Here is a 27,043-nt window from a genome sequence, read left to right as displayed (position 1 = left end):
ATATATAAAACATCACATCTCAGTTCATTTCATGTGCATCTCGGTCTTTCTCGTGCTTGTAATCAGAAGCAGAAGCGTTGAGTAGAATCACATTGATGGAGGTTTAATTTGAACATTCATGAACAGTTTCAGTATCAAACACTTTTCATTATGACGCCACGCTTTGATATAAAAACACACATTAATTAAACATGTTAAAAACATTTATATAAATCCCTGCTGAGCTCACACCGTCTGATCCGACACACAAGACACTTGGAAATCACAAAGCACGTTAAACTTTAGTCCGGCTCTCTTTGATCTACCCGGCTCACTAACGCTGAAGACGCTTCTTTAACTTCTACAGTCGACAAGACGCACAAAAACTCAGAGGTATGATGACGTATAGGCAGCAAGAAGCATTCTCCGAGGCCCAGGTAGTGTGAGTACAAACGGGCCTGGAGGGGGGGACAAGGACCCTAAAGCACGGGGCACGGGACGGAGGCACAGTGGGAGTGCGCCCTAAGTCTGTCCAAGGAGGGATTACAGACTGGGCCGACTGGGCGACTGCCTTTAGGCTCTGAAGCACCAAATTCCACACGTTTACAGTCATGAATAACTGAATGTTGCAGCCCTGATAGTTAGGCTAGCTAACGTTTATATAAACCCCTGCTGAGCTCACACGGTCTGATCCGACACGCAAAACAGTTGGAGATGAACTTCCTCACAGATTGGACCGGCGTCACAAAGCAAGTTAAACTTAAGTCTGGCTCTCTTTGATCCTCCCGGCTCACCTGGATTATTAACTAACGCTGAAGACACTTCTTTAACCGCTTCACTTAACCCCGTTTGTGACCCAGACACTAAAATGGATACCCAGTGAGGTGCAGCAGTGAGTGGAGTGTCCGTGACATGAGATGCTGCGATTTAAATCCATTGTTAATGAACTGTACTGCTGTGTATCCAGGAAAATATGCACTATAACATCACACAACTAGAATGTGAGCGCTTAAAAACCGTCAAAAGCAGCGAAGCGTCGTCCCCAAAGTGTCGCATTTATAGTTTACGGTGTACGCGGATGTTTGTCCTCAGATGTCTGTCGTCTCAGTGAGTCTAAAAAAAGGTTAAACACTCGACCTTGCGTCATCCTGAGCTGCAGGAATACAGAGAAGAAGAGGAATAAGAGTGTGGAAGCATGAAGGAAATGTACTACGATAAAACAGGCAGCTATACGCGTCGCTCACACGGTTCGATCTCTGACGGGATTATCACGCAAAGGTCACGCTGGGATTCATTTTGTTCCTGGAGCTACGTGTGATGTTGAGAAAGGTCATTCTCTTTATGTATTTGTTCATGTTTAACAAAAGGGTTTCTGCGTCAGTGGAAGCAGGAAGTGTTGCAAAGTCATTCGGAGGGAAGACAGAAATAATCCGGAGCTCTGTAGTTTTTAAAAACCTGTGTAAAAAACGTCTCTTTCGCTGTTATTGCTCGTCACATTATCGTAAAGTCTTCATCGTGACGATCCGATGCTCTGAACATAACCTGCCTCAGAGCCGGTCGGCCGCGCAGCATCTGTTTCCATGGTGATCTCACCCTGATAAAGGTGATCCAGCTCCGTGTGGTGCGAAACTCTCCGTTGAGCCCAAACGCAGCCGGTTCACGCTAATCCTGCTTTACAGGACCCCGCGGCGTCACACGGAGGTGGTCTCGGCCCTCAGAGGAGCTCTCTGGGGGTTTCCTCTCGCCTGCTGTCTCTCTGCCTCTCTGCGTTTCCCCTCCTGCAGGTAGCGCCTGACCCTTCGGATCGTCTGGACGGTGAGCACCGTGCCGGCCGTGTACAGGATGGCCGTGATGAGCCCGAACAGCGCCACGGCTGCGTCCGCTCCGCTCACGTCGCAGTTCATCCAGGTGTAGCCGTTGCGGGCGTACAGCCTCTCGCGCTGCTGACACACGTCCGTGGCGTTGACCCCCATGACGAAGTGCAGGTAAAGCCCCACGGCCACCACGTACGCCACCGCGCCCACCGCCTGGAACGCCAGCGCTCCGTACAGAAGCTTCCGGGACATCAGGTGGGGCGGTTTGCTCCCGGCGACCACGAACAGCAGCGAGAGCACCCCGAAGGTCAGGCTGAAGGGGATGCCGCCGTAGATGCTCGGCGCCCTCATCTGGCTGTACTGCATGTCCAGGTCTCGGACCTTCTGCAGCTCGGTGCCCTGCAGGTTAAAGTTGGAGTTGATGTTGAAGCCGCCCAGCCCGCCCATGGAGGAGATGCCCGACGACACCATCTGAGCCGCGACCACGCAGATCAGCACCAGGGCGTTGGTCAGCACGGAGCAGATCAGCACGATGCCTGAGGGGAGGAGACACACAGACACAGGTGAGGAACGAGATCACAGCGTAAGAGCACGATAGAGACGTTCCTTCAGCCTACGGACGTGGAAACAAATGAGTGTATGACAGTAAAACACACTCGTCTAATACAGTGAACTAACCGTACGAGTCTGAAGAACCTCAAAAGTCCCGTATTCTGCTCATTTTCAGGTTCATGCTTGTATGTTTAGGTTTCTGCTAGAAGTAAACATGCGTGCGTGTACATCTGTAGAGCTTCAGATAACGATTATCTAAACGATTAATCTTTAACGTATTCTATTAATTTATCGTTTCATTTGATTAAATGTCTAAAATGAGTATTACACCCTGCTTTTGTAACATGTTGTAGTAAAAAAAAGTGCTGGGATCAGATCAATACACACCTTCAAAGTAATGGAGATAAAGAAAATACGTATAATTATTCTGTAACTGTGACTTTTGAGTGAACACATCAGTGCTGACGTGTATGTTTGTTATCAGCAGGGCTGCAAATGTGTTCATCTGCAACTTGTTCCTTCATTTATCATTGAATTTGACCAAATGAGACGTCTTTAAACGTAGTGTTTTGTGTGTTTAACAGTTAAAAACCTCCATAAAATATCACATTTACAATATGAAACACAATAAAGCGACAAATCCTTAGATTTCAGACGCTGGAACCGAAACTTATTGAGCTTTTTCCTTTAATAAAAGACTCCGACAGCGAGTTAAAATACCAGGTAATTAACATTCCTGGTGGACGGAGTCTTTTGTGACATGAAGTACAGGGGAAAGGTCGGGGGTTGGGGTTAACGCACGGGGCTCAGGTGTCAGGTGATAAGTGTCATTCATTAAAAACCTCTCTGCCAAAGTGTAAACACTGGAAAACCGGTCGGTCCAGTACTGAGCTAAGACTGAAGCCCGCCCTGTGACGCAGCGGCTCAGGTCCAGCTGTGAGGCGTGAGGACGTACCTCTCCTGGAGCAGATGTTTGTGCATTTGGACTCGTGGTGCTGCTGCTGCTGCTCCACTCGAGGGGCGTCACGCTCGCGCACGTGTTTGGGAGGAGGAGCGTCGGCCTCTCTGGGGTAGTACGGAGGTCGAGAGGACGCCCTGCGACACAGAAACACACGCATGATGACACTGAGGGAGGCATCTGTACCACGTCTCTTTAGGATTGCAGCGTATTTTGGAATTACAGAGAAAAATGTCATCATCTCATCTCATCTTCAGCCTCTTATCCGGGGTCGGGTCACGGGGGCAGCAGCTTTAGCATGGGACCCCAAACTTCCCTTTCCCGGGCCACATTAACCAGCTCTAACTGGGGGATCCTGAGGCGTTCCCAGGCCAGTGTGGAGATCTAATCTCTCCACCTGGTCCTGGGTCTTCCCCGAGGCCTCCTCCCAGCTGGACGTGCCTGGAACACCTCCCTAGGGAGGCGCCCAGGGTTCATCCTTACCAGATGATCCTGAACCACCTCAACTGGCTCCTTTCAACGCAAAGGAGCAGCGGCTCTACTCCGAGTTCCTCACGGATGCTGAACTTCTCCCCCTTTTTCATTTTGTTAAATAAAAACATAAAGTACCCGACTTAACTTGAGTCACACATTGATTATGATCATTTTTGAGATGTTTAACGGTCAAATTGACCCCTAGAATAAACGTGTTAGTCAAATTTGAGGGCAACAGGAGGGTTAAATCATTTAAATGGACACATATATTATTTTAAACCAGCACTGAAGCCCATTCACGTATGACCTCAGGACACAGGTGGGAAAAAACACCATGTTAAATATTAAAAACAGTGTTTTTTTAATCACATTTAGTGAGAAACACACCTGTCGTCCGGTGATGGACGCCTGTCGTCGTGGGACTCCCGGTAATGTCGGTGGTCTCCGTTTCTGTCCCGGTGTCCCCGGTTTGAGCGGGACGGCTGGCTCATAGTAACGTCACCTGCGGAGCAACCGACACGTTTGGACACAGAAATTACCTTTAAACAACACAAGTTACTTTTATTAGAAGCAGTCATCGTACAATAGGTATTTTAATGAATAGTATTTTGGTTTTTAACGTTAGCTTCAACTAAAACAAGCTGAGCGACCGTTGACGTTAGCTTACGTTAGAACGTCATAAACGTTAAATAGAGTAAATGATAAAATACACGTGATAAAATAAAAACAAAGACATTTTTATTTACAGGGAGCTTTTAAAATAAACAGTTTTGATTTAAATTGTATTTGAATGAATAGTATTTTGGTTTTTAACGTTAGCTTAAATAAAACAAACTGAGCGACCGTTGACGTTAGCTTACGTTAGAACGCCAAAAACTTCAAACAGGGTAAATGACGTACGCTATTATTATTATCGTCATCAGAGAGTATAAATACGTGATAAAATAAAAACACAAAGACATTTTTATTTACAGGAAGCTTTTAAAATGAACAGTTTTGATTGAAATTGTATTTTAATGAATAGTATTTTTTGTTTTTAACGTTAGCTTCAACTCAAACAGACTGAGCGACCGTTGACGTTAGCTTAAGTTAGAACGTCGTAAACGTCAAACAGAGTAAATGACGTAATATTTTCACTCTCAAAGAGGATTAATACGTGATGAAAAACGACAGAAATACAATTTTCTTTACAGGGAAGCTTTTAAAATAAACAGTTTTGATTCAAATGGTATTTCAATAATTAGTATTTTGGTTTTTAACGTTAGCTTCAAATACAACAAACTGAGCGACCGTTGACGTTAGCTTACGTTAGAACGTCATAAACGTCAAACAGAGTAAATGACGTACGCTATTATTATCATCATCAGACAGAATAAATATGCGATAAAATAAAAACAAAAACATAATTTTCTTTACAGGGAAGCTTTTAAAATAAACAGTTTTGATCAAAATGGTATATTAATGAATATTATTTTGTTATTTAACGTTAGCTTAAACTAAAACGGACCGAGCGACCGTTGAAGTTAGCTTAGGTTAGGACGTCGTAAACGTCAAACAGAGTAAATGACGTAATATTTTCACTATCAAAGAGTATTAATACGTGATGAAGAGAGACAGAAACACACTTTTCTTTACACGGAAGCTTTTAAATGAAACAGTTTCGATTCAAATGGCATTGTAATGAATAGTATTTTGTTTTTTAACGTTAGCTTCAACTAAAACAAACCGTTGACGTTAGCTTACGTTGGAACGCCAAACAGAGTGAGTGACGTAAGCTATTTTCACCATCAAAGAGTATTAATACGAGATGAAAAACGACAGAAATACACTTTTCGTAACAAGGAAGCAAGAAACGGTGGAACAGGTTTGTAGTTTCAGAAGCGGTCAACAAAAGGCGGAATAACACGGCTCCGTGGTCTGTCTGACAGCTTTAAAGTTACCTCAGCTTGTTTAATTAGCTTTAAACGTTTGAAACAAAGTGTTGAATCGTCCGTTAACTATCAAAGATACACTTACTGTGAGTGTGTGTCGAGGAAAGCAGTCCAAAGTCTGTCTATAACGCCATTTTTTTTTTAATCACTGTCCGGTCCAGGTAGAAACTGCTCCACCCTACCTGGAGGAGGAGGAGGAAGAGGAAGAATAACAGACGACAGGTTCAGGTAGGTGGGAGGATCTTGTCCCAGCTTCACAAGCTACTACCAGCTCCTCTGAATCAGCTGCTTTGTGTGCTGTCAGGCCGGAGGAGCCTCTGTTTATTCTCTGTTTTAGGGCCTGCTAACATCTATCTCTGTGTGTGTGTGTGTGTGTGTGTGTGTGTGTGTGTGTGTGTGTGTGTGTGTGTGTGTGGAGGAATGAGATTTACATGCATGCAGCTCCCTGAAGAGCCCTGCTGTGTTCAACTCAACACTATTAACATGCCTCTGCTCGGACTCACACATTCCCAAGCTCTTACACAGTCTGCAGGCTGCTCCCACTGTTTATGGCTCATTAATTCATATTTTATAGGTCAGTGGCTTACTGATAAAACCCACTATGAGCTGCCGATGAAGCAATCCTTTAATGTTCCAAGGGAAATTATTGTGCAACAGTTTCAATACAAAGATGGCAAAAGGGTCAGAGTAACAATAAGCATAAGAACATCAATCAAATAAGAATAAAGCTAACATCAAATCTCATCTTCAGTCTCTTATCCGGGGTCCGGTCGCGGGGGCATTAGTTTTAGCAGGGGACCCCAAACTTCCCTTTCCCGGGCCACATTAACCAGCTCTAACTGGGGGATCCTGAGGCGTTCCCAGGCCAGTGTGGAGATCTAATCTCTCCACCTGGTCCTGGGTCTTCCCCGAGGCCTCCTCCCAGCTGGACGTGCCTGGAACACCTCCCTAGGGAGGCGCCCAGGGTTCATCCTTACCAGATGATCCTGAACCACCTCAACTGGCTCCTTTCAACACAAAGGAGCAGCGGCTCTACTCCGAGTTCCTCACGGATGCTGAACTTCTCCCCCTCTCTCTAAGGGAGACTCCAGACCCCCTCCTGAGAAAACACATTTCAGACGCTTGGACCCGCGGCCTCGTTCCTAGGGTCATGACCCAGCTTTCATGACCACAGGTGAGGGTAGGAACGAAGATTGACCGGTAGATCCAGAGCTTTGCCTTCTGGCTCAGCTCTCTTTTCGTCACAATGGTGCGATAGAGTGACTGCAACACCGCCCCCGACAATTAACTAAATGTGACAGAGTGCAACAGACATTGTGGAGGTCATTACTGAACCAACACATGAACCAAACAGGCCCTAGTTTCAGCTTCTCCAGTGAGGTTTTGGTGCATCTCTCTGTCTTATAAAACATCAAATACGCCGTTATTGATCCTAACAAGGAGGGGTTCGGTTGTTGGATGAGGACAAGGACAAAAGTGTGTGAAGGAGAGGTACCGCAGGTCCTTCCTTCCTGCTGCTGTCAGACTTTACAATCAGCACTGCTCCCAATAGACTATTGACCTCATCCTGTACCCTGCACTGTGCAATATGTCTGTACTAAGGTCACTTCTGTTTTTGCACTATTTGGTCATATTTACTCATATTTATTCACTCCATATTATATTATTACAAAACAAACAAACCAAGAACAACTGCACTATATCATGTGAATATGTACATATGTCTATTTCTATTTCTTCCCTTTTTAAATTGAACTTCATTGTTTATTTTTGCTATTTTTTTATCTTATTTTGTAATATTCTGTTGCTGCTGTGACAAAAGAATTTCCCCGTCTGCGGGACATTAAAGGTTTTCTGATTCTGATTCTGATAATATATATAATATATAAAATAAAAATCATTCCTAGACAAATAACAAAGTCCACTTGCTTTTGACTGAAATTGCTTGCATACACAGGCAAAAATAAATACTAATATATTCATTCATTCATTCATCTTCAACCGCTTGTCCCTGTCGGGGTCGCGGGGTGCTGGAGCCGATCCCAGCTGACATCGGGCGTGAGGCGGGGTCCACCCTGGACAGGACGCCAGTCTATCACAGGACACACAGAGACGAACAGAGACAGACAACCATTCACACCTACGGGTGATTTAGAGTCATCAATGAACCGAACACCTGCACGTCTTTGGACTGTGGGAGGAAACCGGAGAACCCGGAGAAATATATTTTAAATATATATTTTTATATATATATAAATCAGTGAAAACCCACTTAGAATAATGTGTACTATAGTTTATAATATGTGAGTGTTTGTGAATGTCCAGTAGGCAGTCCGATAGGTGGCGGCAATGCACCTTTAAGCTGGATGCCAGGCACCAATCAAATCCAGAAGAAGAAGAATGTCCAGCAGGGGGCGATCGTCAAAAACTGACGCGGTTGCAACAGTGAAGTACTTCCGGTTTGTAGCTCTGTAAACAACAACATGAGGGCAAGAACGAGCAGAGAGTAACACCCGGGTCCTCCTCTCTGTCTCCGCGTGTACTCTGGAACATATTTTCCCCGGGTCTGTCGCTCCCGTTCGGGCATGTTGTTCCTCCGGACTGCGGCTCTCGGCTGCAGAGGTTTGGCCGCTCTACGGTGCCTCCCCGCCGGCTACAACGCCTCCAGAACCACCGCTACATACATCCAGGGTCAGAGCCCCGAGCCGCGGATCCGAGAGTACTTCTACTACATTGACCACCAGGGACAGGTGAGCCAAACCTATCAAACCCTTCTGAAATATAATTACATGACATATTCTCCTGTTAGCATGACATGACATGACACACACACACACACACACACACACACACACACACACACACACACACACACACACACACACACACACACACACACACACACACACACACTTAGGGCAGTGAGGCTATGTATTTTCTCTTGCCGTGGTGAAAAAGCAATGCACAATGTAACACCGTGGTTAGGTATTACAGTGTGTGTGTGTGTCTGTGTGTCTGTGTGTGTGTGTGTGTGTGTGTCTTACAGCTGTTCCTCGATGACACTAAAGTGAAGAACTTCGTCACCTGCTTCAAAGGTAAAACATGAACACACACGATGCAGAAATAACTTATTTAACAGCTTATTAATCAACTCAGATGCATTTTCACTCCGCGGAACTTATGCATATCTCAAATTTACGTCATAGGCTTTAACTAAAGTGTGTAAGAGGCACACAAATTAATTCAAAGTGTGTGTGTGTGTGTGTGTGTGTGTGTTTGCCATGGGCAGTTGTGTGTTCCTCACCATCTCTGCACAACACACAACCTGGAATAAGATGCAGCATTAGGTTTGCTGCTCTCTCAAAAGAGACAACACTGTCAATATCACACGGACGGTTCTTCTCATTTCATTTTGTACATCCTTGATTCCTTTCCTCGCCTCCTTCCTCGAGTCTTGGTCCCTCCCTCCTGAGATGCGAGCAGAGGAGGAGAGAGAAAGAGAGAGAGAGAAGAAGATGAGGCAACAGGCTTTTAACAAAATGAGTCGCCATTTAATTGCCAATTAATCCAGCTGTGTGTCACGCCTCTTTGATACGTCACAGATGCTGTAAAAACTTCTGCAAAGGATACTGTCAGGTTTAAACAACCCAGAACATCCAAAAGAGAGAAAGACAAGAGTGATATGTTTTACGTGCAAGGAGAACGGACAGAGATGCGTTCGGTTACTGTGTCGCCCTTTATGAACTAAACATGACTGTGGGTTTAAGTGCGATGCTGATGCCTTCCATTTATCTCTGATCAGACTAATCTTCTGTTCGTTGCTTGATCCCTCTGTGGCCGTAACTCTCAGCAGTTTTGTTGTTTTGTTTTAATCTCCAGACAAAAAGTTCCTGGTCTTCTTCTTCAGTCGGCTGCGTTCCAATCAGAGTGGCCGTTACCAGGACGACTTCCCCTTCCTGTCCCTGTGTGGCAGGGAGAGGAACTTTGTGCGCTGCGACGACCGTCCCCTGGTCTTCACCCACCTTCTGCAGAGTCCCGCAGGAGAGCAGGAGCTGCTGTCGTACTGCGGCGGGGCGGAGAAGCTGTCCTCCCCGTTCCGCCCGGAGGCGCTGTACATGCACCCCGTCAGCGGGCGGGTTTACCACCCCTGCTCAGAGCACGGAGGGGGGGTCGGCCTGGTCAGGTCGGCTCTGGCCATCGAGCTCAGTCCGTGCTTTGTTTATGCCCCTGAGCACGTCCAATCGGGACAGCCGACGCACTTTCTCTGGGGGGGACAGACGCACACGCTGACCAATGAGCTCGCAGGATGCTTCCCCGCTCCTGAGGAGGGCAGCGGGCAGCAGGACGAACCGGGACAATGACCAGAACTGCTCAGAGGTGCGCCGTAGGTTTTAAAATGCTGTCCACAGAAGACACCGGTGTCCCGTCGTGGCGGGGGGAAAAGACGACCACGTTGTTCCCACAGTGACATCACAGTGTGATCGTTACTGTGTGAATATCCTCATTTATGGGATGTGTGCGATATTAAAGGTTGAATATTTAGAATCTTTATTAAAAGCTAAACATTTTTTTTGAGGGGTACAGAATGAAAGTATCATTTCTCCATCAATAAATATATTTAAAATTTAATTAATATTTCAAATTTTTGGGGTTTGACAATGATTTTCTGTCCCGTTCTGTTTCCATGGTAGCAGCCAATAGCGTTGGGCGTTGCTGGTTGCCAGGGTTGTCTGTTGTTGGGTGCAGCTACTGTAGGCTGGCACTGGGTGAAATGGAGTTAGCCGATCCTGCAGCTGCTTCTTTGTCCCAGCAGCTGAGTGAGCGGAGACGGGCAACAACCAGAGTCACTATAGGCCGAGCATTCACTCCATGGACTGAGAGAAAGGAGAGGAACGCCATTCAAACGCACGCCCACATGGCTACGCTGCTCCTGGATGCTAACATCACTTTCATCTGCACTTAGCTGGAGTGGCTAACGCTAACAGCTAACGCTAACTGTCAGTCAAACTCCTCTAATCCTTGTTTTGATGCTGTGATTTTCTGGAGGGGACGGGTTCAAACAGGCTCAAACAGACTCCGGTCTCCTGGAGCTACTGGGCCGGGTCTGACCAACCTGGCAACCCGACTCCTCAAATAGTTTTTGTTATTACGACAGTCTTGAGACAGTAGATGGCGCTGTTCTGCTCATTCTCCATATTCAACCTTTAACTGATGATGCAGAGTGTTTTTGGCCGGTGTCTCTCCTCATCAGGCTGCAGTTCAAACAAAGATTCCCTGGATCACATCATGTGGTGTAAGTCTCAAAACGTGTGATATTTATCATCCTGACCTGCCGTAAAACTCCATGTCACCTGTTTAATGATTAAAACCGTGTTTGATTTCTGCACTTTCTAAAAACTCTGGGTCAAACTTAGAAGAGCAGAGGGAAATTTGGTCTGGAAAATGAATAATGGCTGATTTAATTTGTGGTTTTCAGAACAAAACTTAGTTTATCAGTACTTTGATGAAGTCCCACAACAGGGACATTCAATCACACACACACACACACACACACACACACACACACACACACACACACACATGCACAGACAGGACCTATATACATGCAATTAATGGAGAGATGTTAGAGCGAGGGGGCTGCCAGTGACCAGCGCCCTCGAGCAGTTGGGGTTTGGTGCCTTGCTCAACAGCACCTCTGCAGTGCCCAGGAGATGAACTGGCACCTCTCCAGCCACCAGTCCACGCTCCATTCATGGTCCACACAGGAACTCGAACCACCCCAGCCAGGATTCTAACCAGGAACCCTCTCACTGTTAAGCGACAGTGCTAACCATCACTCCACCATGTCGCCCCTTAAATCCAGACAGGAGGAGAAAAATAATGTGTTTTTTTGCACATTAAAGCACGTGAACATGTTCTAGTAAACAACAAAAATACAAGTATGAGCCTGACTGAGCAGCACGCGGGACCTTTAAGTGGCCTCCTGACTTTGCTCTTCTGCACAGCGACTGTTTGCTTAAGGAAGGAAGAACTGGATCTGCAGGATAGTTTTAGTCCGCATGACTCCTGTTCCTCCCCCGTGCCTCCAGGCTCTCTGTCTCCGCCACAGCGAGAGAAGGAGTCAGTGGAGCTTTGGAGGAACTGCATGTCCCAGAGATCTCGGCTGCACCGGTGAACCCTGCAGCAGCAGCAGCGGCGGCGGCAGAAGCAGCAGCGGCAGCAGCAGGAGCGGCAGCAGCAGCAGCAGCAGCAGCGGGGCTTGGGTAACATGGCAGCGCCGTCCAGCAACACATGCGGGGTTATGGAGCGGTCTATCCGGGAGCGGGTCCCTCCGCTGCTGACGGACCTGTACCAGTTCACCATGGCGTACGCGTACTGGCGGACCGGGCGGCACCAGGAGCCCGCCGTGTTCGAGCTGTTCTTCAGGGACAACCCGTTCGGCGGAGGCTTCTCGCTGTTCGCCGGGCTGCACGACTGTCTGCTGTTCCTGCGCAGCTTCCGCTTCACGGACGAAGGTGAGGACTGCGACGGGGGGCTCGTCTCTCGGATCACTACGCGATCATTATCACATGACAACACTGATTTAACCATAGTGTCATTTTTCATCCGATCGCCATTGTTTTCATCCAAACGCCTTTTACGCATAGCGTCGTGGTTGCGCAACACTCCACCGTGCGACCCCCCTCACAGAGGTGGATGCCGATGGAGTATTTCCCTGAACTTTGACCTTTAGATCTGAACTTTAGCACACAGGCTGTGATGTTGTGTACTGTAAGGATCAGTCCGTGAAGCAGCACGCTGCATACCAACACCGCTTACCCTCCTGTGACCGCCTTTGGCTCAAGTTCACACGCGTGCAAACAACTGTAAAAACAGCATTAACGCTGTCTGTCACAGTTGTTTTGAACTGTTCAGATGGATGAGATCAACTTTGCTGTGTGACAGTAAATATATTAAGTATTATTATATTATACAATCCTCAGTATTAGTCTGGCATTCACAGTTCCTCCTTGAAAGCAGGGGCGTATCCAGACTTTTTTGACTGGGGTGGCCCAATCGGAGCACTGACCTGTGCAGGAGTGATATGAAGTATTGGTACTGGTTCAAATTTAGTGTTAAAACCACCAAGAGCTCAACAGCGTAGCATAAAGATGTCTCTTAAAACTGATTAAAAAGTCAGTTAATGCTAACATGACCCACCAGATGTGTTGGTTCTCATTTGCTCTGCATTTCCATCTGGGATCTTTTGGGAAGGGGCGCAAATCCTGGTTTCTGATTGGATAAACCATCTGTATCACCGACATACGGGCCAAACCAACCAATCAGATCACTGAAGCGTGTGACGTACTAACAGCGTGGAGGCAAAGCTCAGAAAGGAAACAACATGTGGGTAAAGGAGATTTTCCCTTTGTGTTTAACGTGAATTTACGGATCAAAGGCCCAATTTCAGGAGCCCGGTCCATATTCAACAGAAGGATCCAGAGAACAAAGAGTTAGTGAGCGGCTTGCTCCATAGCTGCTCATCTCATCAGCGGAAGCCTCCATGTTGTTTACACTCAACAGTCGCTTCTCATTTCCTCACTTTAATCTACCATGAAACCAGGAGCCAAAACGTGTGCTAAAGTGTCCTCTAGGAGCCAAAACGTGTGCTAAAGTGCCCTCTAGGAGCCAAAACGTGTGCTAAAGTGTCCTCTAGGAGCCAAAAATGTGTGCTAAAGTGTCCTCTAGGAGCCAAAACGTGTGCTAAAGTGCCCTCTAGGAGCCAAAACGTGTGCTAAAGTGTCCTCTAGGAGCCAAAACGTGTGCTAAAGTGCCCTCTAGGAGCCAAAACGTGTGCTAAAGTGTCCTCTAGGAGCCAAAACGTGTGCTAAAGTGCCCTCTAGGAGCCAAAACGTGTGCTAAAGTGTCCTCTAGGAGCCAAAACGTGTGTTAAAGTGTCCTCTAGGAGCCAAAGGCCCGGTCCATATTCAACAGAAGGATCCAGAGAACCAAGAGGTAGCGAGCGGCTTGCTCCATAGTTGCTCATCTCATCCGCGGAAGCCTCCATGTTGTTTACACTGAACAGTTGCTTCTCGTTGCGTCACTTAAATCCACCTCAAACCAACGCGCGATACCAGACAGGTTACAGAAAACCATGATGCTGACACGGACAAAGAGGATATGAATCCACTTACAGGCGACTTACAGCGTTAACGGAGATATAAAAACACGCATTTCTCTGGTTTGAACATTGTTTTAAACATTGGGGATCATGTCAGTACACTCAACTACATATATAACATAGATCTTGTTGTTTTCAGACATTTGAATGCAAAAAATGTTACATTATTACAACTTTAAGTAGGATTTTGAATGAAGGACTTTATCTTGTAATGACGTATTCCTACATATCTTTAATACCTTTTATAGAACTAGTAAACGTTTAGTAAAAAGCAGCATAAAATATACAAGTAAAGCGCAAGAACCTCGATTGTACCCAGGTAAAGTACTTTTTAAAGTCACGCTCCACCACTGCAGCTAGGAAACTCAGAGACTCAGACATGTTCAGTCCAAACCACTGGATTAGATTTAGTTACTTATTAGATTTACCTCTATTACTCTGTGTGTGTGTGTGTGTGTGAGTGTGTGTGTGTGTGTGGTGAGTCATGTGAGGGAGGCGGGGCACACGGAGGACACATGTACTTTTGTAAGAGCACATGTGTTGTCCCAGCTGTAGCGTAAACGTTGTGTTTCCCTGGATCCAGATGTGGAGTTCCTGCGCTCAGTCCTGCCCCCCGCCACCGACCCCGCCTTCTTCCAGTTCCTGCGAGGCCTGGACTGCTCCGGGGTCACACTCCGCTCCGTCCCAGAGGGCACTGTGGTGTTTGCCAGGGTGAGGCTGAAGGTCAAAGGTCAAATACGCGCGTCTGTACGGGGGAGGTTCAGAGGGAATAACTCTGTGCTACATGTCCAAAACCTCTGCAGGTGCCTCTGATGGAGGTGTCGGGTCCGCTGGCTGTGGTTCAGCTGCTGGAGACCAGTTTACTGTGTCTGGTCAACTACGCCAGGTAACAACACACACACACACACACACACACACACACACACACACACACACACACACACACCCTGTCTCACTCAACAACACAGACACTGATAGGTAAGGAGAGTACACACACACGGCATGATTCCTCCCACTTTGGCCTTTAATCCTGGTCCAAGCTTTAAACATGGCTGTGATAAAGACACACACACACACACACACACACACACACACACACACACACACACACACACACCGCTCCACCATGGCTCCAGTATGAGGCTTAAAACAGCGTGTTTTCTGCCGTGTCTCCTCTCTGCCGTCAGCCTGGTGTGCAGTAACGCTGCCCGTTTCCGCCTGGCGGCCGGCCCCAAGAGGAAGCTGCTGGAGATGGGCCTCCGGAGGGCTCAGGGACCAGATGGAGGGCTCACCGCCTCAAGATACACACACGTTGGAGGTGAATGTTGTGTGTCAAAATCCTGTTGAGCTCTTTTTATTAGCTTCAAGTAGCCGTCAGCCGTCACACGTCCCCTTCAACGTCCCGTCCTGATATCCATCATAATCGTATCACCTGGAAAATAATTCTCCTGACGTAAAGGAGCGTTTAATTATTCACAACTGCATTTTTTGTTAAGGATGCAGCAGTAAAGTCCCGTCTCATCACCTGCACAAAACACGCTCCGGTCCTTTTTCCCGTAAACTACGGGCTCGACGTTCTGACAGGCTGGAGTTTGTGCAAACGCAAAAATTCACCTTGATGACGAATGAAAGTGAAACGTAGAACTATCGATTCACTAAACTACGACGGTTCAAACCCACTTCCATCTACGACCGCACGTTGTAGTGAAGCCAGTCAGGGACAGCTACTACTACTACTACTCGTGCTACGTAATACGGCGCGTTTGACTTATTACTTTAAAAAAGAGAACACTAAAAATTCAATTCAATTTTATTCACTCTGGAGCCGATCCCAGCTGACATCGGGCGTGAGGCGGGGTCCACCCTGGACAGGACGCCAGTCTATCACAGGACACATAGAGACGAACAGAGACAGACAACCATTCACACCTACGGGTGATTTAGAGTCATCAATGAACCGAACACCTGCACGTCTTTGGACTGTGGGAGGAAACCGGAGAACCCGGAGAAAACCCACGCAGACACGGGGAGAACATGCAAACTCCACACAGAAGGGCCCCAGCCGGGATTCAAACCTGGTACCTTCTCGCTGTGAGGCCGGTTATTAAGGGAAATGATAGAAACCAAAAGAGCGTGTGCAGAATACATAAACACTAACACATGCTAAGCTAATTTTGGCTCCTACGTGCTGCAAAGAACATTTAGAAATGGCTTTAAATGGCGATACAAGGGGGAAAACGTGCTATTAGATACAATACAAACCAATGACAAGGTCAGAACATAAAGATCTGATAAAAGTTTAACACAGAGTCCAGTTCCTAAACACACACACACACGTGTTCACACACTCGTTACGAGGTGAGAAGAGGAACGTCTGAGCTGCACGATTACAGACGAACGAGAACCAACGACCTTTTTCTTCTAAATGCTCCGTAAAACGATCTTTATTCAGGCGCGTTGCCTCAGGCCTGGATGTGTTTGCCTCCTGCTCTTGGTTGATGTTGACACACACACACACTGACATGAAAACCTGTCCCACAGGGTTCGATCTCACCAGTAACGTCCAGGCTGGTTTCCTGTTTGGGATCCCCGTCGCAGGCACCATGGCGCACTCGTACGTCACTTCCTTTACCTCCCTGGAAGAGGTCTGGCCACAAGTGAGTCCACGTTTGTCGTCATTTTAGAGTCAACGGTGACCAGATCCACGTGTCCTTTTAATAATACGTCTGTGTTCTATGTTTCCGCTCAGACTCTGGTGGCGGTGAACGGGGACCGCGATCCCGTTGACGTCATTTCACTGACGAAGGGTTGGTTGAGTCGTCTGTGTGAGCTTCTGGGAGCGGAGACTGGGAAGATCCGTGAGGGCGAGTTGGCTTCCTTTTTGTCCTACGCCATCGCCTACCCTCAGAACTTCCTCCCCGTGATCGACAGCTACAGCGTCGGCTGGTAACTAGTGTTTGATACGGAGGAGCTCTGTGGCTTTATGATGTGGCTGCTGACAAACGGGTTCCCATGATAATGTAGTAGGACGCACTCACACTGTGTGTCCGTACCGTGCCCCGTGCTTTAGGGTCCTTGTCCCCCCCTCCAGGCCCGTTTGTACTCACACTACCTGGGCCTCGGAGAATGCTTCTTGCTGCCTATACGTCATCACGCCGTAACACGTCACACGCATTGATGACGTCATGGCGATGCGTGGCTTTGTTTCCAGATCTTTCCGTAGACCTCTGAGTTTTTGTGCGTCTTGTCGACTGTTTTTGAATCTTTTCATCGACCAAATCTGCAGTAAACACTCCACCTCCGCATCACACCAACGTGAACCTTTCACCGCCATTGTTTGAAATGTCCGCGCATGGTCCCTCCTTCTTTTTTCTACGTCCCAACAGGCGCACAGGAAATGACGTCAGAACCGTACCGCTCCTAGGAGCACTCACACGGGTCAAAGGAACTAGACTTTAGCCGTGAAACGTCCTGGGGCACGGTACGGACGGACGGTGTGAGCGCGACCTAAGTCACAGAAGCACACAACCTTCTTTAACGTCCCTCTTTATTGCATTCTTCCTGTTTTCCTGCTATTTCATTTCAAAGTCAATCAGAAAAACAGAGTAAAAACAGAGGAGTAACGCCTGACGTCACAGTTTGTGTTTCATGCTCACATGATGAAATGTGTGTGGGATTTCAGCAGCGGCCTGTTGAACTTCTGCGCTGTGGCCTTGGCGCTGTGTGAGCTGGGCTACAGGCCCGTGGGAGTTCGTCTGGACAGCGGGGACCTCTGCAGGCAGTCGGTGGAAGTCCGTCGTGTCTTCAGACTCTGCAGCGAACAGTGAGTGACGAGCCATGAGCGTAATGACATAACACAAGCCTTAAATGACAACATGAGGACTTTCTCTGGAAGGACAACCTCTGGACCTAGAGCAATAATTACATTTACTCTAGTGCAATATTTACATTTATAGCATTAATTAGAAACAGAATCAGAAAAACTTTATTGCAAAAAGCATTGGAAATGTTTCTCAGACGTGTGCATAAAAGAAACACAAGTTAATATTTAACATAACATAGAACAAACAACAGGTAAATACAGAATAAAACCTTAAAAGAACATTAAAAGATTTCATAGTGAGTCGTTGATGATGTTAATGACGGATGAGTGGAATAATTAGATGTATAATAGTGCAATAATTACATCCACTCTGGTGCAACAATTGCATTTATTTCAGTGCAATTATTACATTTATAATAATGCAATAATTTAATTTATTTTAGGAAAATTATTACATTCACATGGGTGCAATAATTACATTTATTCCAATGCAATAATTAAATTTTTAGTGCAATAATTCCATTTATTTCATAGTATTGCAATACTTTCCTGTATTATTGTCCAATATTTCCTTATATTCTCAGTGAAATGTTTACGTTTGTCCTTGTCCAATAAAAACTCAAGTTGTTTTTGTCTCTGTGTCTTTTCTTGCACTGATCAGGAGAATCAGGAGACAATGAAGGCGATATATGTCTTTCTCCTCCAGAGGGCGGTGTCACACGTCTGATTGTCTGTCCTTCCTTTCGTTTTCACAGTTTCTCCATCTCTGCGTTCGACTCTCTGATCATCGTGGGGACCAATAACATCACGGAGCAAAGCATGGCGGAGCTCAACAAGAAGGTAGACTCAGTGAACGCGACCACGGTTTCTGATGAACAAGGAGACGTTTCCCTGATGTTCTGTGTGTCACTGTTTCAGGAGAATGAGATCGACGTGGTCGGCGTGGGAACGCATCTGGTCACCTGCACGGATCAACCCTCGCTGGGCTGCGTGTACAAGGTGATCTAAGAAACATCCGTGCACTTAACGGTCTCTGCAAACTCTACCCTACCTCTCCTTTGGTGTTAACATTTGTGTTTGTACGTGTGTGTGTGTGTCAGCTAGTGGAGGTGAGAGGGAGGCCCAGGATGAAGATCAGTGAGGACCCAGAGAAGAGCACTGTCCCCGGGAGGAAGGCTGTCTACAGACTAGTGGACGCTGAGGGTGAGGATCTGTCCGCGTAGATGAGCCTTAAGGCGGCCGTGGTAACCATCCCTTTAGTGTCTCTGCGTGTGTGTTAGGCCATCGTTTGCATGTGTGCAGTGTAGTGAGTGGCACTGCTTTATGGACGTATTAGATCTTTATGATATATTGGACTTGGACTTATAAAGCATCTTTCTAGTCTTCTGACTACTCAAGGTGCTTTCACAGTGTTTGTCACATTCACCCGTTCACACAGACATTCACACTGATGGCAGTGGACATCTACAGACCATCTAATGTAACCATTCACACCCATGCGCAGCACAGGGAACAATTCAGGGTTCAGTGTCTTTCCCAAGGACACTTCGACATGTGGACCGGGGGAGGAGGGGATTGAATCGCCAATCTCTCGAATGGAGGACGATCCACTCTTCCACTGAGCCACAGTCGCTCGAATCTAATATTTGCATCAATAAGATAAAGGGGTTTTATTTGCTCATGTTTCTATTAATAATTATCAATAGTTTTTCTAGGTAATTTATCATATTTCATTCATTACATATTTAATATATTGAGGAACAACCTCATTTGCAATATACACGAGAATAAACACAAAACATTTGAAGACAAAACTCAAAATGTTTGAAAAATACAAAAACAAATCCGAAATATCAGAAAAGTAAAGTGACAGAAATGATAAAAACAGAGAAATCTAGTTAAAAACAGGAGCTGTTAGAAATAAGATGCAGTTTTAACGATGCTTTTAATAAACTCTGGCTTCACTAACTACGCTGCTGCTGCTTTGTTGTGTGTGTAGGGACTCTTCTCATGCTGCTGCAGAGGTTTGCTGTTATTTTCAGCAGCATTAGTGGTTAAAAATGACCTTTGAATGCCTTCACCGTACTGCCCTGAGCTAATCACTGTTAGCCACGTCCGGCTGTTAGAGACTCTCCTTGATTTCTCTGTAAATCGTTTATGTTAATTGTCCTGACGGCTTATTTGACGTATGAAAGTGCCGAAAAACACCATTGGAGGATTTTACGCCGGAATCGCACTTTAATCCTTTTGATTTACAACACAAAGGCCTTTCCACTGGCACTGCCCTCAAGACAGTGTTTCCATCCTATTCGTCTTTAGAGCCTTGGCTGTAAGAATAAAAGTGTTTCCTGGTGCAGGACGAGCATCACAGCCTCACTGGGCTGCTGGTGCGCCTGGAAACGTTTTCACAGCTTCATCTCATCTCATCTTCCGCCTCTTATCCGGGGTCGAGTCGCGGGGGCAGCAGCTTTAGCAGGGGACCCCAAACTTCCCTTTCCCGGGCCACATTAACCAGCTCTAACTGGGGGATCCTGAGGCGTTCCCAGGCCAGTGTGGAGATCTAATCTCTCCACTTGGTCCTGGGTCTTCCCCGAGGCCTCCTCCCAGCTGGACGTGCCTGGAACACCTCCCTAGGGAGGCGTCCAGGGTTCATCCTTACCAGATGATCCTGAACCACCTCAACTGGCTCCTTTCAACGCAAAGGAGCAGCGGCTCTACTCCGAGTTCCCCACGGATGCTGAACTTCTCCCCCTCTCTCTAAGGGAGACTCCAGACCCCCCCCCTGAGGAAACACATTTCGGCCGCTTGGACCCGCGACCTCGTTCTTTCACAGCTTCTCACTCCCTTTTCTTTTTCTACCCTTGCAGGCCATCCTTTCCTGGACCTGGTGAGTCTGGCTGCAGAGTCTCCTCCAGAGGCAGGCGTGTCTCTGAGCTGTTACCCTCTGAGGTGTGAGGATAACTCCTGTGTCTCAGTCACCCCGGCCCAGGTCAGCTGTCTGCGCCAGGACGTGTTCACCACAGGACAGGTGAGGACGCACCGGGGCTGCGCAGAGGTTGAAATGAGTAGACTGGTGTTTGTTTCGTGACGCTCGTTGTTGTGTCGGTGATCGTACACCAGGAGCGGACTGGAAGTCTGTATAAAGTGCGTTATCTCCCTTGTGGACTTGAAATATTGGACAGCAGTCGACACTCTGGACTTCTTGGAGAGGACACACCCATGAAATCCACAATCTGTATTCAATCTCTCTCTCTACACACTTGAACCATAACAGCAGAGAGTTCAAGGATCTTGCGTGGGTGTGTTTGGAAAGGTACTGTGGTAAGTTTAAGGGGAAATGCACGTACACGGTGCTGTATCCTGTTAAAAAGAACCGAGTTTAAAGCACAAAAAAGATGAATTTCCTCTGTGTGGATTACACGAGGGCCCCCGGCGTGTTCTCTATGTGAGTTAGAAGCATAGCTTTTGATAGCTATCAGCGTGCACAGCATCTTAAATAACAGTGGACCACAGTTAATACAACGACATCTATATCACTACCTTAAATAACACAAACAGTCACACACAAAACAGATTGTAGTTTATTTTAAAAGGCTTATAAGGGACAAAATCTGGATATTAAAAACCTTTTTTACAGAACGTATGAGGCAGAAAACAAGCTTTGGGTGATTTAGAAAAGGTGTCTTACAGCTTTTTTTTTATCTAAATGGTCATATACGTAATGATGTTTGTCTATTTATTGTAATAATCGTATAAATACACTTTCATGCAGTTATTTCTGTAGGAAAACAGCCTCGTGAGTAACCAATGGACAGTGAATTTCTCCCTCTTGGTCTTGTACACCCCACACTGGGTGGGCCCTGCTAAAGATGATATGGCAGCGCTCTTGCGTGTGGGAGTTTCGTCCTCATGAATGCGTCTCCCACCCGCTGCAGGTCACACACCCTCTGTGCAGCGCTGCAGAAACTAGAGCAAAGGTCCAGAGCTCCCTGCAGACTCTGCACCCTCGGCACAAGGGGCTGCAGGAGCCAGACTCGTACACGGTGAGCTCCACGCAAACACATGAATGTGCACTGGATACACTCAAACACACACAGGCTCCACTCTTACCTCGTGTTGTCGTTGGCGTTCTCTCCCACCAGGTGGCGCTGTCGGAGAAACTCCATAACCTGGTCACAGAGATTCGAAAAGGAAACTCCAGCAACAGCAACTTTCTCTTAGCCAACTAAAGAAAACGTCTCCTTGTTTATTTTTATTGTCTTTTTACTGACGCTCTTTTCCAAAGTGCCTCTCGTCTGTGGAGTGTCGTCCTAACGAAGCCTAACAGAGTTAACGCCGTACTACAGGAAGTCCAAAGACAGGGGACTTTAACTTCTACGGACCCGGTTCAGACGAACAGAACAAACCCAGCAGGGACACATGGAAGCATCCGTTTCACTTAATGGACCTTTTTTCTGCTGGTTTCAACAAAAAACTGCCAATTAAAGCTGTTGTGGAGTCAGTTTCTACATTCACAGATCAACGTGGACGCAGAGATAAGCTATTTAACGACCCGTTGACCTCCTTTACCTCCTTTAAGTCTGTGATCCAAGTGTAAACGAGAGAGAAGCTTCACTTTTACTATTAAAACAGTGCAACCTGTTACTTCTCTGACATTGAACGACAGGTTTAATAGTTTAATGAATCAGTTTAATACAAAACTAACGACTAAAACCACGACTGTGATGTTTTCTGATCGCTGTAAAAGCTTTGGTAACGTGATGAGAGTGAAACTATCTGGCCTCAGAGACACTACACTTCAAACATGAGATGAAACCTTCACTTTTTAAACTCCACTTATTCCTTTATGTGTGTTATTCAGCTCGTTTTTCCTTTTTTGGGCTCACAGTGACCAAAATTTGATTAATGCGCCTTTAATTTCAGCCAATATTCTGTATTTTCCTCACGTTTCTCCCACCTGAAGTAATTCTACTATTGCAGGTGGTCATAACCAGTGTCGTCGTGACAATATTACTAATATTTCAGTTATTCCCCCTGCAGAAAATAACCAGTAACCAAATACCTGTTGTCGTCAGCCCCCTTACTGACTTGGAATCAGTCCAGTCACATCCCCAGATCCATTCACTTTGAGCCGCGTGTGCTTTTCATCAGCGTGTAACTTTTATGATTCATAGACTGCAGAAAGAAAGCTGCTTGTTCTGCGCTTATGGCCGATTTCCCCGACATCCAGAGGCGCACATGCAAAGTCTACAGTCTGAGGAGAGAGGAGGCGCTTAACGAGTTTGTGGGGTGTAATGGAAAAGTAATCCAACGAGTAGTGTAACGACATGAATTACTGTTGTCACGGCGTAATAAGTAAAGTAAATTATACTATATACTATACACTATATTATAAAGATTAATAGGTAATAAATGTCTTTTGTTGAGGAGCCTGACACTGTTCATGACTTGCTAACATGTGTTTGTTTCTCTTCAGCTGTTTGTGTTTGTATTAAAGCCTCCGAGTGCAGATTTTGAGACTCTTCCCCTCTGCTGTCCTGCAGCGATGCTGTAAAATCAAATGTATTTCATTCAGTAAACCAAACAAAACAAGTAAAGACACTTTCTCCTTTCTTTTCTGACTCACTGCGGCAGACTCAGGGCTCAGACGGGTGCTGGAAAACCTTGGAAACACAATTTAGTGTGTTGTTTTCAAGATTTGAAATTGAATAAAGTGCTTGAAACAGTTTGAAATGTTCTGTTATATGGTGGTGACATATATGATGTAACAAATATCTGCATATTTGACACTGAAAACAGCATTTTCTGACATTTGTTGCATGAAAAACAACATTTGCTGATGAACAGATGCTCGAAATACTTGATTATATTTCTGTGGAGTTGGTTTTCCTTTCATTTGTCGTCCTGTACAAAGCTCAAACCATCGTGTCAGTTGTTTATAGGACAGTAACATGTGATGTAATGTGATGAACGGGTGCAATTATACGTTTAATGAATACTGACTATTGCACTGTATGCACATGTGTAGTTTACCGCAGCTGTCAGGTGCTGGAAAAGCATGGAAATGCACCTTGAAATGCTCGGAAAGTGCTTGAATTTGACCTCGTGTCAGCCTGAATCCTGTCAACATATCAAATGAATGTCTTCTAGAGCTTTTCTACGATCACATGGAGCTTTCTGTTCCAGGTGCGTTTCTTTAAAGTCATTTAAAACGTCTTTACGGTTCATTTGTGAACCGCGTAGACGTTTTAACAGCATCTGCAGGAGACGCAGCGTCCTGATGCTGCTCCCTCGTTCTGTGTGTGATTTGCTTTTGCCCTGTTTTGATCTCTCTCTTCTACGAAACTCTCCTCCCTTCGTTTGTTCCTTTCCAGCTCCGAGAAGTGATTCCTTGTGTTGTGATTGGCTGCCCGCTGACCAGTGTTGGATGACGTGCAGATACACCCAGCAGACATATGGAGCCCATTAGACACGGGGAGGCTGTGAGGTCACCCGTCCGACCGAGGTGGACGACGCTCTGGGTGAATCTCACACAGTCTACACCGGTGTTTTCTGCTCCTGAGCGAGGACACTCACTCTAGATCAGGGCTGCCCGACCCTGCTCCTGGAGAGCCACTGTCCTGCATGTTTTAGGTTTCTCTCTGCTCCAACACACCTGAGTCTAATGCTCTGCTCGTTATCAAGCAGCTGAAGCTCGTCACAGGTTTGAACATCTTTAGACTCAAACGTGTTAGAGCAGAGAGAAACCTAAAACATGCAGGACAGTGGCTCTCCAGGAGCAGGATTGGGCAGCCCTGATCTAACTGATATTCATCATCAGCGTATCTGACCAGGCTGGGACTGGATCAGGACCAGGACCAGTCCCAGCCTGGTCCTGGTCCTGGTTCTGGTCCAGTCCCAGCCTGGTCCTGGTCCTGGTCCTGGTCCTGGTCCAGTCCCAGCCTGGTCAGATGCGTACATGAACTGATGAAGCCTCTTCGATGAAAGGTGAAACGTCTTCCTAGACAAATAACCAAGTCCAGTTGCTTTTGACTGGAATTGCTTTGAGGAGAACGACGACCTGGACTAATGAGAACATTCACAGTCTCTAAAGTACATTAACTTCCATTTGTGTGAGCAGATTAAAGACTTTTACGGGTATGAATGACTTCATTTTGTTCTCAGTTCTACACTCTGGTGGGTTAAGGTGTTCTGCCTCTGTGGTGCAGCTGATGGTGCATCTGTAATTTCACTTTAAAGCAAAATGCATGGATGCAAGACGTGTTTTTGTTTGGAATGTGCGTGTTTTAGGTCTCTGCTCCTAAAACACGGAAGACAGTGGCCCTCCAGGAGCAGGGTTGGGCAGCCCTGATCTAACTGATATTCATCATCAGCGTCGGGAGAATACTCAGAGGTTTTACTTCAGTATAAGTAGCAGTAACACGATGGACTCATATTCCAAACAAAAACACGTCTTGCATCCATGCATTTTACTTTAAAGTGAAATTACAGATGCACCATCAGCTGCACCACAGAGGCAGAGAACCCTAACCAAACAGGAAGTAGAACTGAGACCAAAATGAAGTCATTCATACCCGTAAAAGTCTTTAATTTGCTCACACAAATGGAAGTTAATGTACTTTAGAGTGCTGCACAGTAACAAGGGTTCATGCATTAACTTCCATTGGATCTCTCACTGTACAGGAATTAATATACTGTTTACTTAGTTTACTTATTATTATCATTATTAGTTGTAGTATTGGTATTATTTATTATTCCTGATTTTTTTTAATATTGTTATTATTATGCTTTAATCCCCCAAGTTTATTATTTATGAATTTAGAATCATTATTATTATTTAATTTTTATAATAGCTTTTATGCTCTATTATTTATTATGAGTTAATGTAGAATCATTATTATCAATGCATTATTATTATTAGTAGTAGTATCATTATTGGTATTATTTATTATTCCTATAAATAATAATGTATTCATATTTGTATTATTGTTCTTACACTTTAATCCCCTTTGATTTATCATTATTATTATTATTTATTCTTTTTATTATCATTATGCTTTATGCTCTTATTTATTATGAATGAATGTATAAACATTAGTATTATTATGATTATTATTATTATTATTCAAAAGTAGTAGTCTTATAGGAATCTAACCGAGCCCAACAAAGTAAACAAAGAGGACGCAGCTGATTGGTTGCTGCAGCTGATTGGTTGGTGCAGCTGATTGGTTGGTGCAGCTGATGACGTGTGACCTGTCGTGACCTTTGACGTTTGAACCGCACTTGACCTCCTGACCCCCGTCACCAGCGCCTCACCCCCGTCACCAGCGCCTCACCCCCGCCGAGTTCCGCTCCTTCAGCCGGGCTGCAGATCTCCTGGAGACCCGCGGAGGTCGCTCTGCTCTCCGCCTCCTCTCCTTCTCTCTCTCTCTCTCTTCCACCTCTCTCGCTCTCCCTCCCTCCCCTCATCCTCCCTCAGCACGGAGAGGACCAAAAAAAAAAAAATCTCATCAAGCTTTTCCGGTCTGCCGTTTCCTCCCCAGACCTCTGGCGGTGGAGCGGAGCGGACGCGCAGGCAGAGGGGGAGAGATCCTGGACGAGGAGCGACCGGAGCACCTAACGCGACCCACCACCACCACCACCACCACCACCACCACTACCACCCCCGCCTCTGTTCACGCTTTCTGCCCGCGATAACGCCTCAAGTCCTCGGTGCAATGTGCCCGGGAAGGAGGAGTGTGTGACGGGAGAGCGGAATGGCTCCGTGCGCTCCCATTCACTCTCCGTGTCCGTGAAGTGTCCACCGAGCGCCCGCAGATGCCCGACCTCCTCTCCGCCTCTCTCACCTCCGGGTATTTGTCCGACTTGTCCTTTCATAACTCGGCGTTAACTTCACGGCTGCGGCGCTGACTTCTATCCCCGCAAAGCCAGGAGAAGGGAGAGCCACATCTGCAGGAGCTGCGTGGGTTTCAAAGCCGGACTGCTGCTGCCCCCTTTTTCTGTGGTGGACCGAGGGACCGGCAGAGGGGTGGAAACCTGAGTCCAGCGGTGATGAGAGCTCACTCCGAGAGGATTTCACTGGAGCTCTTCCAGAAGCATCTGGAAAGGATAACACCAGGATCCACTCCCCCTCCAGAGGACCAGAGCCTGATCCACATCTCAGACATTTCACTCTTTCGCCGCTGAGTGTCTTCCAGCTTGAGTTTGAGTGTGAAACCCGGTTCTAAAGAGACATTTTGCACCAGTGGTTTGGACATGTTGGGTGACTGGTGCCTTCAGTAAGGGATCCAGCACCAGAGCAGATCAGCGGTCACTCCTGCAGCAGGCTCTCCCCGGAGCTATGCAGTGAAG

General features: G+C 46.4%; 4 protein-coding genes across 5 annotated transcripts in view; 3 read left to right on the top strand and 1 right to left on the bottom strand.

The window, feature by feature from the left end:
* Positions 1-91: 91 nt before the first annotated feature.
* LOC310966578 (MARVEL domain-containing protein 3) lies at positions 92-6,314 on the bottom strand. The gene is made up of 4 exons (XM_083940343.1): positions 5,794-6,314; positions 4,165-4,279; positions 3,301-3,440; positions 92-2,329 (listed from the first exon to the last, which is right to left on the bottom strand). The coding sequence occupies exons 2-4, from the start codon at positions 4,266-4,268 to the stop codon at positions 1,671-1,673; spliced, it is 903 nt and encodes a 300-aa protein (XP_083796469.1). The 5' UTR covers positions 4,269-4,279; positions 5,794-6,314; the 3' UTR covers positions 92-1,670.
* Positions 6,315-7,842: 1,528 nt separating this feature from the next.
* cUnh8orf82 (chromosome Un C8orf82 homolog) lies at positions 7,843-10,337 on the top strand. 2 transcript variants are annotated; one of them, XR_014593155.1, is made up of 4 exons: positions 7,843-8,458; positions 8,755-8,803; positions 9,588-10,185; positions 10,293-10,337. XR_014593155.1 is itself a non-coding variant. In XM_083911566.1 (3 exons), the coding sequence occupies exons 1-3, from the start codon at positions 8,294-8,296 to the stop codon at positions 10,067-10,069; spliced, it is 696 nt and encodes a 231-aa protein (XP_083767692.1). In that variant the 5' UTR covers positions 7,843-8,293; the 3' UTR covers positions 10,070-10,329. The 2 variants fall into 2 exon arrangements, 1 of the variants encoding a protein (XP_083767692.1); XM_083911566.1 differs by having other exon boundaries at positions 9,588-10,329.
* A 1,540-nt stretch (positions 10,338-11,877) lies between these two features.
* Positions 11,878-23,444, top strand: naprt (nicotinate phosphoribosyltransferase). Its single transcript, XM_083911220.1, has 13 exons — positions 11,878-12,223; positions 14,453-14,580; positions 14,673-14,755; positions 15,057-15,187; positions 16,411-16,526; positions 16,619-16,815; positions 17,552-17,692; positions 18,448-18,532; positions 18,611-18,691; positions 18,793-18,895; positions 20,560-20,720; positions 21,628-21,735; positions 21,835-23,444. The coding sequence occupies exons 1-13, from the start codon at positions 11,977-11,979 to the stop codon at positions 21,919-21,921; spliced, it is 1,668 nt and encodes a 555-aa protein (XP_083767346.1). The 5' UTR covers positions 11,878-11,976; the 3' UTR covers positions 21,922-23,444.
* Positions 23,445-26,263: 2,819 nt separating this feature from the next.
* LOC310945193 (1-phosphatidylinositol 4,5-bisphosphate phosphodiesterase gamma-1-like) overlaps positions 26,264-27,043 on the top strand; it is a 37,333-nt gene continuing 36,553 nt past the window's right edge. The window contains exon 1 of the mRNA XM_083911219.1: positions 26,264-27,043. This exon is cut by the window's right edge and continues 253 nt beyond it. The gene's annotated coding sequence lies outside the window, so the exon portion shown is untranslated.

Source organism: Echiichthys vipera (assembly GCF_963691815.1).
Source record: "Echiichthys vipera genome assembly, chromosome: 3".
Classification (NCBI taxonomy): domain Eukaryota; kingdom Metazoa; phylum Chordata; class Actinopteri; order Perciformes; family Trachinidae; genus Echiichthys; species Echiichthys vipera.
This window is presented reverse-complemented; position numbering and strand designations above follow the sequence as displayed.